This window comes from Piliocolobus tephrosceles, chromosome X (genome assembly GCF_002776525.5).
Source record: "Piliocolobus tephrosceles isolate RC106 chromosome X, ASM277652v3, whole genome shotgun sequence".
Lineage (NCBI taxonomy): Eukaryota > Metazoa > Chordata > Mammalia > Primates > Cercopithecidae > Piliocolobus > Piliocolobus tephrosceles.
Window position 1 is genome coordinate 18,061,948 of NC_045455.1, and position 14,666 is coordinate 18,076,613.

Below are 14,666 nucleotides of genomic sequence, written 5' to 3' on the forward strand. Positions count from 1 at the left end.
CATATAAGATGATAATAGCTACTAAGAAAGAAAAGTGCGTAACTGCAACAGAATGACACTTAACACTAGCATCAGAATTTCATTTTCAAAATACTTAGCTGTTAAAAGACAGCAAAAGCTTTCAGTGTTTTGAGGAAAATTATTTCGAACCCAAGATTCTGTATCTAGCCAAATTCTTAATCAAATGTGAAGGTAAAAAGTTTCTGAAGTATGAAGATTTAGAAAAATTATTTTTCATACCCCTTCTTGGAGACATTTGGCAGTACAATGAAGATGAAAATCAAGATCAAGAAAGAAGATCAGTAGTCCGAGAAATGGTGAAACTAATCTGTAAACCAGTGTAAGGAAAATCTAGAAAGAAACAGTTAATTGTTGAACTTTAAGAAAAATGTCTTCAGGTAGACAGGAATTCCAGACAATTAGATAACATGAGTAATAAACTGGAAAAGATTATGTCTGTGATAAGGAAGACATATTTATATATCTCCCCACAAGAAAAAATAACGACAATGAAATTCCAGGAAAAAAATAGTTCTCTGCTGGTGGAATGTAAGAAAGGAAAATTCATCTGAACCAGCAAGAGTCTCCTAGGAGTGCCATGGTGACCATAGGAGGAAACTGTAACTATGCTGTACTATACTAAAACTATAACTGTACAGAGGAAATAGAGTTTTAGCAGATTTTCTGACTCTTCAATGGTTAATTTTTACATTGTCATAATGAACACTTTTTACTGATTTTCAAGTTTTAGAATCACCATAGCAAAATGCAACAGATACAATTATGTTTACTGAACTAAATGTAAATGTTATCAATATTTACAAATGCTAAAGTCAAGGTTTAACTAATATAAGTTTGGGAGATAGAAGGAAATCATAGAAATAGTAGTGTCCTTATAAACAGATTATACACAAGAGACTGTTGGGATTGTGGGAATAAAAAAAGATATTTAGATACTATTTAAAGTGACAAAAAATACTCAGTAGAAGAACTGAAGATAAACATATTACTACCAAAATTTCCAGACAAATAGGGAAAGAGAATGATGACAATAAGTGAGCTATTCATCTGTCATCACAAAGAGTAAATAATGTCTAAACTCTGAATTCAGAAATACTAGTAGATAATGCCTAAAGCTGATAAATTAGTAAACACAAGTGCAAGCACATTATTTAGCAATATGGAAGTAACCACCGAAGAAACTGAACAAAGAGGTTGAATTGATAGTTGAAAACCAGATTGTTTACAACGTTGTGTGAAGATATTGCCTGTCTTTGGTTGACTGCAACTGTCAATCTTAGATTTCTATGGGTAATCTTGCCCAGTATGTTTCACTTTCTAACCATACAGCACGATATTAAAGCAGCCAAATTCTAATCTTTTTTGCCTTGCTATGTAGGTGAAAAAAGAAATAGGCAAAATTAAGGAAGATATCCTTACTGATGAAGATGAAAAAACAAAAGGAATATGGGATTCCATTAAAAGGTAATTGCTAATGAATATTTTAACACATCGCTAGATCGATCCAGAAGTCTAGTATGTGGAAGTTTCACAGGTAGTGAAAATTTAAGTAAAGTGAAGGTCCTCTAATCTAGGAGGGATAAGATAAATACATAAATGCTACTACTATGTACAAGATAGGAAACTAGAGCTGTAAGACAGATGAAAAATAAAATACTGTACAAACCAATGGAGAAAAATTATGTATCCACTTAAAAGGAACCTCAGGAAATACTCCTTGAGGAAGTGTGTAGCAAAGATCTGTTTTAAAGGACAAGACAGGATTTCAAAAGTTAAAGATTGAGTGAAGGCAGTTACATGAAGGCAAAAATATTGGATATGTTCCTCAAAGAAAAGAAAGTAGCCTAGCTAGCTGCAACTTGAAAATAGTAGGGACTGTTTATGTTAGATTGATACCTATACTGTTTTATTGTTAGTTTAAAAAGGAACACAGGCCAGGTGTTGTGAATCACACCTATAATCCTAACACTTTGAGAGGTGATGACAGGAGAATTGCTTGAACCCAGGAGTTCAAGGCTAGCCTGGGCAACATAACGAGACCCTGTATCTACAAAAAGTTTAAAAATTTTCTAGTCATGGTGGCATGTATCTGTAGTTCCAGTTACTCAGAAGGCTGAGGTGGGGAGGTTTGCTTGAGTCTGGGAGGTCAAAGCTGCAGTAAGTCAAGATTGCAACACTGCACTCCAGCCTGGGTGACAGAGTGAGACCCTGCCTCGAAAAACAAACCTACGTAAGGAATACATTGACTCAGATATCGAAAGAATCCAGGAGTATCCCTGGCATTGGCCATTGGGTGATGTGGTGTGGATACAGTCTTTCTCCATCTCTTAGGTCTACTCTTTCTATGTCTCCTCCATTTTAAGATAGACTTTTAAAATTAAAAGTTTACTATTTCCAGTGGAAGGAAAATGCCTCTTTCCAAACAGTTCCAGTAAAAGTTCCAAGGCTGATTCATGGGTCCAGCTATAGCTATGTGTCCCAAACTGAACTGATTTCTGTGACTCTGATAACCAAGCATGAGTCATACACCTACTTCTAGAACTGGTGGGAAGGCCTGTCCCAACTAAACCTCATAGGATGAGATGGGAGGAGGAATGATTCCCCCCAAAATACCAGGTTGTTACTAGAAGGGGAACAGATGTTAGGTGAGCAAAAACAAAAGCTGTCTCCTGTAGATGCACGTTGTTAAGAACTTTGAATGTCCATTTTAGAGATTTGAACCCTATGTGAGCTATGATGGCAAACCATTAATCATTTTGATCAAAGATAAGAAATAGAAATGTTAGCCAAAATAGGTTCAACAACTTAAACATATTTGGTTATGCTAGTCAAAAGCACTTCCATCATTTTGGATTTTGCCCAGTGTAAGCCTCTTTTTCTATAGTTGAGTCCTTGTTTGGAAAGAAAAATCATGTTATCGTCACAGTGTGTGCTTTGAACAAGTTACTGATAGAGAAAGGATCGAGGCCACTCATTGAGATGATTTGGAGGGTAGGTATGTTTGACAGGGGATAATGGAATAGAATCCGAGCAATTTTAAGAGTATCCATCTAAGAGCTTCCATTAAAATTAGAAGGTAGAGATAAGAATGATTGAAGATAACTGTTTAATTATGGTATAGCCACTTGCTATATAAAAAGGATACCAAAAACAAAATGCTTTGTTAGAAACAGAGATGGTAAGTTTTTGGGACGTTAACTGCTCCAGATACGTAGTATTGTGTGTCTTATGATGCTTTGACTTTTTTCATCTTAGTTTTAGTTCTTAGAATGATTATTCTTTCTTGCCACTGAATCAACTTCTTTTCTTATTTGGGAGATTACAGGATTTGAAAAATACTTCTATCTGTAACAATCTATATTTTGCAACATACCTTTAGTGGTGCCTGTAAGTTGTTTACCAAATTATATTCATTGTAAATATTTGTTTATATAAAAATGCTTTAAAATGTTTAGGAAGAAAAAGATGAATTTGTACTTTATGAATACTGTAAATAAAAAATTCAGTCATTTTTGTATATGAAATGGGCCTATACAAAAATGAAATGGAGGTGATCTAACTCCAAAAAGGTAATGTATATGACAACTGGGCCCAGATGACGCTACCATGATATAAACCAGGGCGTAGACATGGCTCCCTAGTGCTTTCTTTGTCATGGAAATCATCCATAGTACCGAGAGGGTACTCCATACCCTGCGTGGAGGAGAAAATCTGCTTGGTCAGAGGAGCTCCAAATTGTAGATGGTGGTTTAAAAATATTTTAGTGTTGGTGAGCCCCATCAGCAGCACTCAGACACCTACCCTGTTACCATATACATTCTTGCTGTGCTATAGTTCCACACTTCTGCATTCTGGTCCTTCCCTCATTATTGGCCTGTTTAAAGTTTCAGTACACTAGATATGGCCATGTCAGCTGTAATTCATTCTTTGTTCTGAAAACAACCTTTGGCAACTCACAGAAATTCAAAAATAACAGCCTATTCACCTAGGCACAATATAATTATATTCCATATTGCAAATTTAAAAAAAAAACTCATAAAGCTTCAAATGATATTGTCAAATATTTTAATATTAGTTTGTAAATATAGTGTTTATAGCTTAACTGTTTTGAAATACATTTCTGTATTTATTGCTTATATTTAGTATTTAGGCGTACAACGTTTCCATATGTATGTTTAAGAAATGTCAATTACTTTTTTATTCCAAGTTTCACAATAAGGTTGCATAAAGAAGACAAAAAGGAAAAAGATGTCCTAAACATTTTTTCAGTTGCTTCTGGTCATTTATATGAACGTTTTTTAAGGTAGGTATATTTTTTAACTTTATATTTTGAAAAAGAAATATTTTACATGGTTCAAATTTCAAAAAAAAGTAAAAGAATATACACTGGGGGAAAAAAAAATCCCCGCCTCTGTTTCCTTGATACTCAGTTCCTTTTCTCACAGGAAACCCGTAGTATTATTTTTACATCCTGCTAAAGAGATACACACACACACACGTAAATATATATGTGTGTATATGTATTTATTTATTTCAGTTTTTTAAGTCCTTTTACCCAAATAGTAACAAAGAACATACTACTTTACTTTTCACCTTGCTTTTTTTTTTTTTTTTTTTTTACTTAAAATTGTGAAGTAAGTATATTTAAATATGAAATTTCATGAGTTTGGCTTGATTTGGAAAATTGGTTTTCTTCAAGGCTAGCAAATAGACATTTTGGATAGGTAAGAATATATATATAGACACACACTATATATATATATTTACTTTATATATACAGTACTTACTATATATATATATATATATATATATATATATATATATATAATTTACTATAGTAAATTATCCTTTTCCAGTGAAGAAAACCTTATTTTATAAAAAGGAAAGGAATGAGGGGAGAAATGCATATTGCAAAGTACAAAAGGCTATTTTTAAACAGTTAATATAGAAAGGTCACAGAGAATAACTCAAAAATACTTGAAGTGTAGCAGTGATACATTAAAATGGAACTTTAGATTCATTTGTATACTTTCCATTCAGAGGTTTAGGTTAGCAAACCAATTGACCCATCCAGTGAATTCGTCAATATAGATAGATCATTCAGCTCTTCAGGGTTTGCAGACTTATTATTAATCACACAGTCATAGACAACTGGGCCCAGATGAAGCTACCATGATGTATATGTATTCATCCTTACACATTACATACTTGATAAACCATATTTTAGTTTGTTTCTTCACATTTCATTGTGAAAACCTTCTAATTCATACCTTCAATTATTTAAAAGCCTTTAAAAAGACCTGTGTAACAAACCTGTATGTTCTGCACATGTATCCCAGAACTTAAAGTGAAATTTAAAAAATTAAAATTAAATTTTAAAAAACACTTCAAGGTTAAAAAAAATATGAACTCCTGTTACTGTTAACATATGTTGGGTTTAATATTCTTTTATACAGAATTATGATGCTTTCTGTTTTGCGTAACACCAAAACACCAGTGAAATTCTGGTTGCTAAAAAATTATCTCTCACCGACATTTAAAGTAAGTACCTAGCTTTTTTTGTAGAATGGTTAATGTTTGAATAGTAAATTATTTGTATCATTGTAAGTTTATATGACATTTCTCTTTTCAGAATGAGCTTTTTGAAATGTATATTTTAAAGACTTTTTAATAAATTTTAAAATGGTATTTAGTATTTTTATGTAGCTTAAGAAAAATTCTGTGCACTTTTTATTTAGAGATGTTCAAAGGAGAGGACAGTAGAAGACTGTATATTTTCAAGTAAAGTCAAAATCAGAATGACTAGTAGTTTTTCATGATAATGAATAATTGAATACAATTTGGCAATGGAAAATATATACAGATTTTCAATTAAGAGAAATAGATTCTGTCATTTTTGCAAAGATAGGCAGAAACAGTAGTAGTATCAAGAAAATACAAAGACTATGCCTATACCATAGAAAATAGTTTTACGGTACTGAAAACAAAATAACTCTTTCATCTGTGTAGTGCATTGATTGCTGGGCACCATGATCTGAGGCATTTTATATTTAGAAGATTTCAGGTGATCAACATCTATTACCCTTTACTCAGAGGCCCCATACACCTGCTACAAAGTATACTCTGTTTCTTCCTATTCTCCCTACAGCATAATCAAATTCCATGAAATTTAGTGTCTCCACAGCAATTTGGTGTCTCATTCACCACCATTTCAAATGAGTTTTTTTTTTTTCTAGACCAAAAAGCAGTGGGAAAACAGAAGTAAAACTAGGCAAGCATGCTTTAAACCTTTATATTCCTAGGCATGATGCCAAGTGTTTAACTGACGTTATTCAATTGTTTTTCATAACAATCCCACGTGATAAGAAAACCGAGATTCAAAAATTACATAACTATCTTGCACAGTTGAGAGGTACCTGAGACCACTTTTAGATTCAATAACTTACTAGAACGATTCATAGAACTGCAGAAAACAGCTATGCTCACAGTTTTTATAGCAAAAGGACACAAATAAAATCAGCAAAAGGAAGAGATGCTTAGGGTAGGGTCCAGGGAGACCAGACACAAAGTTAACAATTGTCCTCTCCCAGTAGAATCCACTCCCAGTGGATAGCATTTATTTCTTCCAGCAACAGTGTGTGAGGGTACTTATGGAGTGTTGCCAATCAGGGAAGCTCATTCAAACTTCGGGGTCCAGAGTTTTCATTAAGGATCGCTGTGTGGCCTTGGCTAACAGCCTGCATGGCTAACCTTAGCCTCTAACCCCTTTCTGATGTTGAACTGATGCCTTGTGGCCCAAGGTCCTCACTACAGATAACATCATCAGCATACAATATCTAGTGTGGTCCAAGGTCTGCAGGTAAACATAGACATGCTTATTAGTCAGGAAATTCCAAGAGTAGAGGATATTTCCTGGGAGATAAGGTGAAGGGCCATACTTTGCTTTGAGCAAGAATCATCCTTTGTAGGATAGGCCTAAGATGAAACAGCTAGTTAGAAACACAGCTGAGATTTGAACCCAGGCATTCAGACCTCAGGTGCTTAACCTTATGTGACAGCCCATTTCCCCTCCACCACCAACAGTGTCTCCTCCTATGCTGATTTGACAGTAGGAAAACAAAACAAAACAAAACAAAACAAAAGAACCCATAAGTATAGAAAATAAGTTATACTATTTTTCTAATTTTTAACATGTTATCCTAGTAGTCAGACACTGATAAGGGAGTATTTAACCCTAAATAGAAAGAGATGGAAAAATCTAAAGGTTCTCTTAGCAGGAAAAGATATTATTCACCAGAACAATAGTGCTGGATTAGAAATTTCTGGATTAAATTTAATTCTATAAATTAAAAATTTCTGGATTAGAAAGTCTTGTTCCACTGCATGGCCAAAAGAAATACTGTATTTGAAGTAGTATTTTCCTCCTTTTTGTGATGTGTTTCTTTCAAAATTTTTCTTTTGAAAACTTTTTAGTGAAATATAACATATACTCAGAAAAGTGCACAAATCATGAAGTGTAGCTTTGGAGTTTTACAAACTCAAACATCTGTGTAAACCAGCAGCCAGATACAGAAGCCGCTAGGTACCTTAGATTTGTTCCTACCAGTTTAGAAAAGTCATACCTCCTCTCTTCATTCAAATATTTGCTAAAATTATACATACTTAGGCATAATTCTTTTCTGACAGCACTGTGCAAACTATAATTCCCACTTTTTATTTTTCTTCAAAGCACTATTTTTCTGTAGATAACTTAATAGTTTATGTCTACCTACCTCCTCTAAAATACACGCCTCATGAAGGCCATAGTTTTTATTTCTTTTGTTCACTGATGTACCCTTAGATCCTAGAACAGTGCCTGTTTCAGTGAATATTTTAACACATATTTAATGATGAAAAAATATTCTTTTTAATTTATCTGAATGTTTTGTTTTATTTTGAAACCAAAACAATGACTCCTAGCAGCTGTTGTACCCATAATTTCGAGATTTCACAGATAAAATTGGTGCTTCTTGCATTTAAAAAAATATTTTAAATCTACATTTTTCTTACAAAATCAGAGAAAAAAATTAAACATATAACTAGCAACTAGTTTCAAGTAAGAATCAAGAGGTAAAATGCAAATTTCTGTATTTATTCATCTTTTCCAACTCCTTTTTCATTCTCTAAATATTTGAGCTCTTGAACTAAATTTAGCCCACAGTATATTTCATTAACTGCTTCTGCTTTAAACAGGGAATAAGCTACTTCTAATCCTATAAGAGAGTGAATCAAATATGAAATATTCAGACCATAATCACTATTTTATATTTTTAAACCTTGAATTAAATAATAATATATCTCAAACATGAAGCTCCTGTATAGAATCTAATTTATCAGCTTAGAACTTATTTTGTGTTTTTTGAATCCTCTCTTCATCTTTATATCTCTGACCAATCAACCTGTTGACATATACATGAACTATTTGATATGTAGGTGTTCCAAGATCCAGAGGCTTTTTTTTAAGTCAGTTTTCTCAAGTCAGATGTTAACAATAAAAGTATGGGAACATTTACCTTCCATTAATAAGTTTGTTAAATAATACAGTGCACTTATTTTTAGTGACACTAAATTACATAGTTTTATTTATACTTGTGTTTTCACATTTGTTAGCATTTTAATATTTCTCATTAATAAGTATGTTATAGAAGTAGTATTTAGACATTTTGCCTATTGATAACAATTTATAGGAAACTTTACCTTTTTAATGTTAACTTTTTTCTCTAAAGCAAAACTACTTTCTCTTGAACATATTGTTTGATTTTGTGTGTGTTTTTTTAGGAAGTAATTCCTCACATGGCTAAAGAATATGGATTCCAATATGAACTAGTTCAATATAGGTGGCCCCGTTGGCTTCGCCAACAGACTGAAAGACAAAGGATTATTTGGGGTTACAAAATTCTTTTCCTTGATGTTCTTTTCCCACTAGCAGTGGACAAAATCATTTTTATTGATGCTGACCAGGTAATAAGATTAACTACTGTTTTTAGTAATACTCAAACATTTTTTACACTTGTCTTAATATGGAAATTAATTCATGTTGCTCATGTTTATTATCTTCATTACAGTGCTTAAGATATGATTGTGATATATAAGCAAAGTATCTTTAAAAACAAAAAGTCAGAACTCCAGGGGAAAATTGGAGGCATTGTAAGAAGTACCAGTTATTATTTAGGACATGGAAGTTTTCTCTCTGAAGTAGTAGTTTTTTACGTTTGCGAACTAAAACAAATACTTATATTAGTCATAATAAGAGTAATTAAATGAATTACTGTAAAGTATGAGCTGATATTTGTTTAAAATTAGCAGTTTCTTCTTGCTAGAAAAGCTAGCAGTTCATACAACTCTTATTCTTCTACCTTCAACAGCATTGTTTCGCATTCAACCAATAACCAAATTTTCATCACTCTTATCACTTAAGGAAAAGAGCATTTTAAATTTGGCCAATTTATGCCTGTAGTCTCAGCACTTTTGGAGGCTGAGGTGGGGAGGAAAGCTTGAGCCCAGGAATTCAAGGTCACAGTGAGCTATAATCATGCCACCACACTCCAGCCTGAGTGACAGAGTGAGACCTTATGTCTAAAAATAAAAGCAAATAAATTTGGCCCAAAAAAAACAAAAAAAAACCCAAGGCCCTCTGCTTTCAAAATTTGTATGTCCAAAAATTATTGCTTTTTCTTTTTCCCCCCTTGCATTGCTTTTGAATCATTAGTGGGAAAAAAAATTTGAAAATACACAGAATTTCTAAGAAAAAGGTAATATGTAAATGAAAATATAAATTAAATGGATAAGTTAGAATTTATGTGGAACAAAAAGTATATTTTCAAGTCCTATGTTAGAATGTACTCATATTCTAAACTCTCATTGTTTTTGTACTCTATTCCAAATTGATAAATATGAAACATTACAATGTAAACTAAGAAAATAGCATTTCTAAACACACTTTTTTTTTTTAAGAGACAGGATCTCACTCTGTCATCCAGGCTGGAGTGCAGTGGCACAGTCATAGCTTACTGCAGCCTCAGACTCCTGCATTCGAGCCATCCTCCCACCTCAGCATCCTAGGAGCTGGAACTCCAGATGCACACCACCACGCCTGGCTAATTTTTTTTTTTTTTTTTTTTTTTTTGTACAGACGGGGTCTCACTATGTTGCCCAGGCTGGTCTCAAACTTCTGGCCTCAAGCAATCCTCCCATCTTAGCCCCACACATAATATCTAATATGATTCTTTCTCCTACCTTTCCTTCAACGTGTACACTAATATTTTTCTAGGAGGCTTGAGTGTATTCAAAAATAACATGGATACTATTTCATTCAAGCTATTAAGAATAATTGGGAGATTTTTCTTTATGATTCAAACTTAACACTTGTCAGTATACAATAATGGAGATTTGCCATGGAATGATTTTGTTATTCATACATGGAGAGACTAAGAGCTCTGCACTTATGTAATATTTAACCCCTTTCCCAAATATCTGATTCGTAAAATGACTTGTTTATAAATGATACAACAAAATATTCTTGTTGGTGAGTAAGACCACTGTCTTAAAGACTAGGAATATAAATTTTAGTTTACCTTTAACCTGTAAGGGCAAGAGGAAAAAATGTTAAATTCAGTAAATTCATATTACGTGAAACCACTGTGAGGAAAATACAACTGTTTGGATTTCTGTAATAGGGTAATAATGATATAAGATTCCCATAAAAAAAGGCTTATATTATTTTACAGTCTTTATCAGACAGCCTATTTTACTTATTTAGATTGTGAGACATGATCTAAAAGAACTTCGAGATTTCGATCTGGATGGAGCTCCTTATGGGTATACTCCATTTTGTGATAGCCGCAGGGAAATGGATGGATATCGTTTCTGGAAAACAGGATACTGGGCATCACATCTTTTAAGACGGAAATACCATATCAGGTAAGAAAAGTCATACCCTTACCATTTAGTAAATAATGTATTGAAATACAATTTCCAGTTTTCTTAAAAATTATGCAATAAAAGCAACCAATTACATAGTGTTCATTCCATGCCAGTCACTCTTGTAAACCTTTACGTATATTAAGTCATAAAATCTTTGTGACAATCTTGAGACAGTGTTGTTATCTCCATTTTGTAGATGTGGAAACTGAGGCATACAGCATTTATGTAACTTGCCCAGGCTTACCCTGCTAGTATATAACTGAGCTAGGAGTTAAAACCAAGTAATATGGCTCCTAACTACTCCAGAAGATTTAAACTTGGTTTGTGAAATAAAATTGAGATTATATCTTCAGTGCCTCATGGCCTTTTGTAAGGCCATGAGTTTCATGACAGCTTGGAAAAGCTTGGGGTGACCCTAAAAGATTATGGGTTCTACCAAAATTAAAACAAACTTTAAACTCCTGGGAAACAGTATGAGACATTAGGAGCAAATCTTCGAAAGGAGTAATTGTTATTAGATCTTAGGATATCTGTAGTTAATACCGTCACTGTAGACATTCATTGGAGGAAAGTAAAACTAAAACTACATAAACAACATAGGCTATCAAGAAGTAATTCATTTTTGCAGTGCTTTATATGTAGTGGATCTCAAGAAGTTCAGGAGAATTGGAGCAGGTGACAGGCTCAGGGGCCAGTACCAGGCTCTCAGTCAAGATCCAAACAGTCTTTCAAACCTAGATCAGGTAAGTAAAATGTTAACAGAATAATTTTCAGTGTGTATACATAGACTGTTCCAACTCCCTGCTCATAAACTTTAAAGTCTTATATTTTGAGCTTTTTTCTCAAGTTTCTGACATTTATGTAATTGTCTATTGGATATCTCTACTTATACATAATTTTTTCACCTCAAGCTCAACATTTTCAAAACTAATAGTATTTTATCCTCACTTTTCCATTCTCAAACCTCTTCTTTCTGCTTTATGCCCTGTTTTAGTTACCCTCTGTATTAGTCCATTCTCACTGCTAATAAAGATATACCCAAGACTGGGTAATTTATAAAGGAAAGAGGTTTAATTGACTCACAGTTCTGCATGGCTAGGGAGGCCTCAGGACACTTACAATCATGGCGGAAGAGGAAGCAAACGTGTCCTTCTTCACATAGTAGCAGGAGAGAGAATGAGTGCCCAGTTGAAGGGGGAAGCCCCTTTTAAACCATTAGATCTCATGAGAACCCACTCGCTATCAAGAGAACAGGATAGGGAAAACCACCCCCATGAGTCAGTTATCTCTACCTCGTCCCTCCCACAACAGGTGAGGATTATGGGAATTACAATTTATGATGAGATTTAGGTGGGGACACAGCCAAACCATGTCACCCTCTTTTTTTCTTACTCTCTTCCATCATTGTTTAAACATGCTCAAGTGTCTCTCTCTCTGATCTTCAAGACAAATCCTTCATCCAGTGCACCCCCACCCTGATACTGCCTTAACATTTTCTTTCACCTCACAAGCACTATTTTCCTAATGTCCTATCAATTTCCCCATGATTGCATCTGAAACATTTTAGATAATTTAAGCAAAGACAAAAGACTCTGTAGCCCATAATCCCTACTCTTTTTCCTTACTCTTATCACAACCATGCATGTTTGTTCATTCATTCATCTGTTGAATACCTGCTATGTGCCAGATATTCTCCTAAGACCTCAGACATCAGAAAACAAAAACAAGATTTCTTTAGCTCATGATATTTTCATTCTAATAGGAAAATAAAATTTTAAAATAATGTTTAAAGATAATAAATATTTTGGAGAAAAAAACATGAAAGCATGATACAGAGTTCAGAATACTGAATAGGGGCTGGGGCTTGCAGGTATAAATTGGCCATATGTTTCTATGAAGATGATTTTTGAGTGAATTTTAGATGGAGGCATAAAAGCTGACAATGCAGATGTCCTTGAGTATTCCAGGCCAAAGAGAATATCTGATGCAAAGGTCCCAAGGTAGGATTGGGCCTTCCATGTTTGAGGAATAGCAAGAAAGTCAGTATGGTTGGGATAAAGATGGGGGGAATAAAGTAAAAATGAAGGAAAAGAGTTAACAGAGGCTCCAGATAATGTAGAAAGCTTAATCTCTTTGTTTAAAAGTCTAGTAAGTGGGAAATTATATGTCAAAATATGAATTATTCAAGACCACACTGGTAAGTAATTGATTTTTTTAATCATTCTTGAAAGTTGGGAGATCTTCAAATATATATGTGTTTACATACAAAATAGGGTCTCTTCATTATTGCCAATTAGTAGAAAACTGACTAGGGTCCTCAGTAAACCTCAATAACATGCCAGATTTTGATTATGAATACGTCTTTGGTAATTCTTGATAATTTTACCAATGTATTATTTATAAGAAATTCTTAGGCTTTCATAAGAATGAAAGTCTATGAAGTTGCCTGTTATCTGCCTATGGACAACTGAAGAAAGGATTCATTTTTCAAGCAATTCAGGAACTGTCCAAGGTGTTCTCCCAGTACTATATTACCACATTTTGGGGATGATTGTCCTTACTCACATGTAGTTTGGCTCCCACTCTCTCCTATCCACTTAAAACTTCTCAGTAAAAGCAAAGTATCTTTTTTCTTAGGTGAAAATGTGTAGTGAGCTCTTCTTGTTTGTTTTTATGTGCCCTCTTTGCAGCATGGATGTTTTCAACCTCTCCTTTCTTGACACTCTCTTGACTCTCTATTGGCTTCCATGTCAGACTTTGCTGGTTCTTCTTTGACATCCCTGGCTTTCCCACCACAATTTTTTTGGTCGAACTACTTTTTCTCTACTTTTCCTTTAAATGTTGCTATTCTCTACATCTCTGCCTTGGCCCACTTCTCACTCTGTACCATCTCTAGTGACAGTCTTACAGCCAGTCATAGTTTCAATTTATATCTTTCTATTAATAGTTCCCAAATCTTATCTCTGGCTCTTAGCTTTCCCTTGAATTCCAAACTCCTGTATTAACTCTACTGACATTGCCACATTAATGCCCAAAACTTATCTCAAATTAAAAAGTCAAGAACTCAAGTTCTGTTCTTCTTCCACCATTCCCTCCATCAGCAAATACCACTTAGCTGCCTGTTACAGGTTGTATTACTCAGGAAGCCACCTAATTCTAACATGGAAATTAGCTTACAGGAAGTTTATTAGGAAGTACTCTCAGGACCAGCAACTGTGGAGGAAAGAAATGGAATTGGGGAAACTTTACAAGTTCCATTAAGACCTCAGTTGACTGACCCCACAGGGAGCTGTGAAGCTAAGATGGTCATTCAAAGTTTTCACAGGTTTGGGCAAGTCTTTATTCCTTCATATCAACCAGTCATTGAATATGGGCTGCCCCAGGTAAAGGGGTGACCTTGGGTGAGACAACTCTTTTCCAACAGCAGTTCCCTAGAGATAGCTGACAGCTGAGTAGCACTCCCAGCAGCTAGGAGAATAGTTTTCAGATTTGAATGGAGATCTGGTTGCTGCATCACAGCATCCATTGTAGTCCACACTGTACTTCATGGATCATACACTTACTGTTTCACAAGTTCAAAGGAAAACTTGTAAGAGGGAGGTTAGTAGAACAAACTGTAGTGCGTACCTCTGGAACTGGTCAAAAGTCCACACTTGTACTCATCATCTCCCTTTATTATCCAT

The 14,666-nt window shown here is 34.2% G+C and overlaps 1 protein-coding gene across 1 annotated transcript in view; it reads left to right on the forward strand.

The window, feature by feature from the left end:
• The window catches only part of UGGT2 (UDP-glucose glycoprotein glucosyltransferase 2), a 586,709-nt gene that overhangs the window by 519,102 nt on the left and 52,941 nt on the right, over positions 1-14,666 (forward strand). Inside the window, exons 31-36 of the mRNA XM_031934986.1 lie at positions 1,400-1,485; positions 4,229-4,324; positions 5,478-5,562; positions 8,839-9,021; positions 10,820-10,980; positions 11,612-11,726. Of these exons, the coding sequence (XP_031790846.1) occupies positions 1,400-1,485; positions 4,229-4,324; positions 5,478-5,562; positions 8,839-9,021; positions 10,820-10,980; positions 11,612-11,726 (726 nt within the window). The remainder of the gene's footprint in view (positions 1-1,399; positions 1,486-4,228; positions 4,325-5,477; positions 5,563-8,838; positions 9,022-10,819; positions 10,981-11,611; positions 11,727-14,666) is intronic.